The sequence below is a fragment of the Oncorhynchus keta genome, unplaced genomic scaffold (genome assembly GCF_023373465.1).
Source record: "Oncorhynchus keta strain PuntledgeMale-10-30-2019 unplaced genomic scaffold, Oket_V2 Un_scaffold_7666_pilon_pilon, whole genome shotgun sequence".
Taxonomy (NCBI): Eukaryota; Metazoa; Chordata; class Actinopteri; order Salmoniformes; family Salmonidae; genus Oncorhynchus; species Oncorhynchus keta.
In genome coordinates, this window is record NW_026290997.1 from 124,929 (window position 1) to 130,000 (window position 5,072).

The 5,072-nt window shown below is 45.5% G+C and overlaps 1 protein-coding gene across 3 annotated transcripts in view; it reads right to left on the reverse strand.

Annotated features, from left to right (window-relative positions):
* Positions 1-1,833: 1,833 nt before the first annotated feature.
* The window catches only part of thumpd1 (THUMP domain containing 1), an 8,581-nt gene continuing 5,342 nt past the window's right edge, over positions 1,834-5,072 (reverse strand). For all 3 annotated transcript variants that reach the window (XM_052517389.1, XM_052517390.1, XM_052517388.1), the window contains one exon: positions 1,834-3,352. In XM_052517389.1, the coding sequence (XP_052373349.1) occupies positions 2,925-3,352 (428 nt within the window). In that variant the 3' untranslated portion in view covers positions 1,834-2,924. The remainder of the gene's footprint in view (positions 3,353-5,072) is intronic.

Genomic DNA, 5,072 nt, shown 5'->3' on the forward strand with positions numbered 1-5,072 from the left:
AGGCTACAGATGAAATACGTAGAAATCATGAACTTCACAGGGTGGTGAAAGTGCACGGTGGTCTTGATGCTCCTTTCCAATACATTTTGAGGGTCTTATTCCGGTGACACGATGATTGATGCCGGACTGCCCTTTGACAAATAAAAAGTATTCCTCTCTTTAGTACATAATCTCATCGCTCGCTATACAACGCAACGTGTTTTGTGAGACAACTATCAAGAGCTGAAAATGCAACGGAAACAGATTGTCAGTACGTGGGAATTTAACCCTGAAAACAATGTATTTTATATGCACCATGTCATCACACACAACATTTTATCTGCTACTACAAGTCAGTTTGATGGAAACACCTCTCTCTCTCGTGGGAAAATTTGCATATTGTTTTTATGCAGATTTTACAATATTCGCATTGAAAATTACATTTACATTTACATTTAAGTCATTTAGCAGACGCTCTTATCCAGAGCGACTTACAAATTGGAAAATCTCCAGTCAGTTAGATGGAAACCGAGCTGGTGAGTTACTTTGTAAAGAAAGTAGAGGAGAATGAGAATATAAAAACACACAAAAAAATCACTTTATTTCAAGGATCTGTTTTTTTGGGGTAAGTTACTCTGTTCTACAAAACAAAAAGGTATATTACAGTATACATCCATTATGGGACAGTACACGAGAGAGTCCTGCACTCAGATCAGGCCTACATTCCTGGGGCCGCATCAATGGTCTCAGAGCTGATCTAGGACCAGTTTTGTCTTTAAGATTATAACAAATATAATTATATGGACAGGGGGAACCTGATCCTAGATCAGCACTCCTACTAAAATGATACATAACAGCCCCTGGACTAAGGAGCACTTTCAATGGAGATTCTCAATGAAAGAGTGTTTCATCTGGGTCTGAGTGTGTTTCATCTGGGTCTGAGTGTGTTTCATCTGGGTCTGAGTGTGTTTCATCTGGGTCCATGTTTCATCTGGGTCTGAGTGTGTTTCATCTGGGTCTGAGTGTGTTTCATCTGGGTCCATGTTTCATCTGGGTCTGAGTGTGTTTCATCTGGGTCTGAGTGTGTTTCATCTGGGTCCATGTTTCATCTGGGTCTGAGTGTGTTTCATCTGGGTCCATGAGTATGTTTCATCTGGGTCCATGAGTGCGTTTCATCTGGGTCCAGGAAACCAGCCCTGTAAGAACTGGGTCAACTTAGACGACTAGTCTTCTAACATTAATTTACAGAGGAAAGACTGTCAGGTGACGAGGGTTGAACAATCCTGTGAACGTTCAATGAATTCCCTGGTTTGACAGAAATCCCAGATGCAGGATTCCCTGAATAAAGAAGGAATAAGCAGGGAACTCTGAACCCTACGACCAGGATTTCTGGAAAATTAGGGAATTTAAATCAAATAAAAATATGACACCTTTATGTCAATTTTTTTTTTATCTATTTAAAAAATCTAATGAAATGTTTTTAAAAAAATGTACCCATCAGCTTTCAGTGAGAGCTCGGTGATGGAGAGAGGACCAATGGACTGTCAGCTTTCAGTGAGAGCTCAGTGATGGAGAGGGGACCAATGGACTGTCAGCTTTCAGTGAGAGCTCGGTGATGGAGAGGGGACCAATGGACTGTCAGCTTTCAGTGAGAGCTCGGTGATGGAGAGGGGACCAATGGACTGTCAGCTTTCAGTGAGAGCTCAGTGATGGAGAGGGGACCAATGGACTGTCAGCTTTCAGTGAGAGCTCTGAATGATGGAGAGGGGACCAATGGACTGTCAGCTTTCAGTGAGAGCTCGAGGGTGATGGAGAGGAGACCAATGGACTGTCAGCTTTCAGTGAGAGCTGTGATGGAGAGGGGACCAATGGACTGTCAGCTTTCAGTGAGAGCTCAGTGATGGAGATAGACCAATGGACTGTCAGCTTTCAGTGAGAGCTCGGTGATGGAGAGGGGACCAATGGACTGTCAGCTTTCAGTGAGAGCTCGGTGATGGAGAGGGGACCAATGGACTGTCAGCTTTCAGTGAGAGCTCAGTGATGGAGAGGGGACCAATGGACTGTCAGCTTTCAGTGAGAGCTCAGTGATGGAGAGGGGACCAATGGACTGTCAGCTTTCAGTGAGAGCTCAGTGATGGAGAGGGGACCAATGGACTGTCAGCTTTCAGTGAGAGCTCGGTGATGGAGAGGGGACCAATGGACTGTCAGCTTTCAGTGAGAGCTCAGTGATGGAGAGGGGACCAATGGACTGTCAGCTTTCAGTGAGAGCTCAGTGATGGAGAGGGGACCAATGGACTGTCAGCTTTCAGTGAGAGCTCGGTGATGGAGAGGGGACCAATGGACTGTCAGCGATGAGGAGGACATGTTGGAGACGATACAAAATGGAGGACCAAAGGGATTTTGTCGTAGTCAGGGTTGGGTACCATAGGACCTGGTCTAATGTAGTGCACAATGTAGGGAACAGGGTACCCTATTCCCTACATAGTGCACATTAGACCAGGTCCTATGGTACCCTATTCCCTACATAGTGCACTCATTCTGACAAGGGACCCATAGGCCTCAGGTCAGAAATAGTGCACTATATAGGGATTAGGGTTCCATTTGGAATGGACAAAAGGAATAGGACCTGTTCTACAGTAAAGCTAGCTAAAAACACATTGACTGCATCACCTGCACTGTGAGATGCCTTTGAGTTGTTTATCAGTCCCATTTAACTTCCTCCCTCATTCCCCTCCTTCTTCTTCTCTCCCTCCTGGTACAGGGATCTACTTCTCTTCCTCCCTCATTCCCCTCCATCTTCTTCTTCTCTCCCTCCTGGTACAGGGATCTACTTCTCTTCCTCCCTCATTCCCCTCCTTCTTCTTCTCTCCCTCCTGGTACAGGGATCTACTTCTCTTCCTCCCTCATTCCCCTCCCTCTTCTTCTCTCCCTCCTGGTACAGGGATCTACTTCTCTTCCTCCCCCTTTCCTTCCCTCTCTGTTTTTGGGGCATCCTTTCCCTCTTCCTGTTTCCCATCCTTCTCTTCCTGGTTCGACTTGATCTCTTCCTGTTTCCCATCCTTCTCTTCCTGGTTCGACTTGATCTCTTCCTGTTTCCCATCCTTCTCTTCCTGGTTCGACTTGATCTCTTCCTGTTTCCCATCCTTCTCTTCCTGGTTCGACTTGATCTCTTCCTGGTTTGTGGTGACCTCTTCCTGTTTCCCATCTTTAGGCCCCTCCTCCTTGGCAACCTCCTGCAGGTTGTACTTCCTGTATAGAGTGTAGTCCCTGACGACGCTGACACAGCACACACTCTTGATGACCTCGACGATGATGGTGAGCTCAGGGGTGGTCAGGTCAACCTTGTTTTTAGGATTCATCTTCCCCACCAGGCCTGCAGGGGGGAGATAAACATAATGAGCATGGCCAGGTACAGAGTTTATAGGAGCGAGCACAGTACACACACACACAGGGGTTGTCCCATGGACAGAGGACAGGTGTGTGAGATATGGATACACTAGGAACATGTAGAGACAGTTTCCTGGATGTAATCTCTACCCAGCATGCTCTCAGACCAGGCCCAGGCTTAATCTGTGTCTGGGGAAAATGGTCCAATGAGACACACAGAAACATCTAGGATGGAAGTGGTCGGACCAAACAAAGAGGTTTGACTTTGAGGAAGATTAAATCTGTCTTCAGTATTCTAGAAGACCGTTTCAGAATTCTATAATAGAACTTCCTTTAATGTATTCTAGAAGACCGTTTTAGAATTCTATAATAGAACTTCCTTTAATGTATTCTAGAAGACCGTTTTAGAATTCTATAGTAGAACTTCATTTAATGTATTCTATTTGATAGGATCTCTGTGATTACACGGCATCACAATAGATCAAAGGTAAAAGAGGGAGGTCCTCAATAAGGAAGTGGTCGGACCAAGCAGACAGGAGGCTAGAACACCGTTTTGCTAGTACAGACTGGGATATGTTCCAGGGATTCAACCACAACAGTCACAAGCTTCCTCAATAAGTGCATAGACGATGAACGCGCCCACAGTACCTATAAGAACGTATCCAAACCAAACACCATGGATTACAGGCAGTATCCACGCTGGGCTAAAAGCTAGAGTTACCACTTACAAGGGACGGGACACGGAGACAAATACAAGAAAGCTACGACATCAAACATGCAGAAGGACAATATAGGAGGAATCGTAGTGCAGGGGCTCCGATGCTCATCATATGTGGCAGGGCTTTGCAGACGGTAACGGAGTAGTGGTTAGAGGCAGGGCTTTGCAGACGGTAACGGATTACAAAGGGAAACCCAGCCGAGAGCTGCCCAGCGATGCAGAACTCTGCTACACTCTATATCAGCCACCCAGGCCATAGACTGTCACTGTTCACTCTGCTGCCCTCTATATCAGCCACCCAGGGCATAGACTGTCACTGTTCACTCTGCTACCCTCTATATCAGCCACCCAGGCCATAGACTGTCACTGTTCACTCTGCTGCCCTCTATATCAGCCACCCAGGCCATAGACTGTCACTGTTCACTCTGCTGCCCTCTATATCAGCCACCCAGGCCATAGACTGTCACTGTTCACTCTGCTGCCCTCTATATCAGCCACCCAGGCCATAGACTGTCACTGTTCACTCTGCTGACAAACGGTACCGGAACATTGGCTCCTGGAACAACAGGCTCAGAGAGTTTCTATCCCCAAGCCATAAGACTGCTATAAATAGCCAGACTGATAAATAGCCAGACTGCTAAATTATCTATCCTGATGTCTAGTCACTTTACCCTGCCTTCATGTACATATCTACCTCAAATACCTTATTATTATCTATCCTGATGTCTAGTCACTTTACCCTGCCTTCATGTACATATCTACCTCAAATACCTTATTATTATCTATCCTGATGTCTAGTCACTTTACCCTGCCTTCATGTACATATCTATCTCAAATACCTTATTATTATCTATCCTGATGCCTAGTCACTTTACCCTGCCTTCATGTACATATCTACCTCAAATACCTTATTATTATCTATCCTGATGACTAGTCACTTTACCCTGCCTTCATGTACATATCTACCTCAAATACCTTGTACATTGAT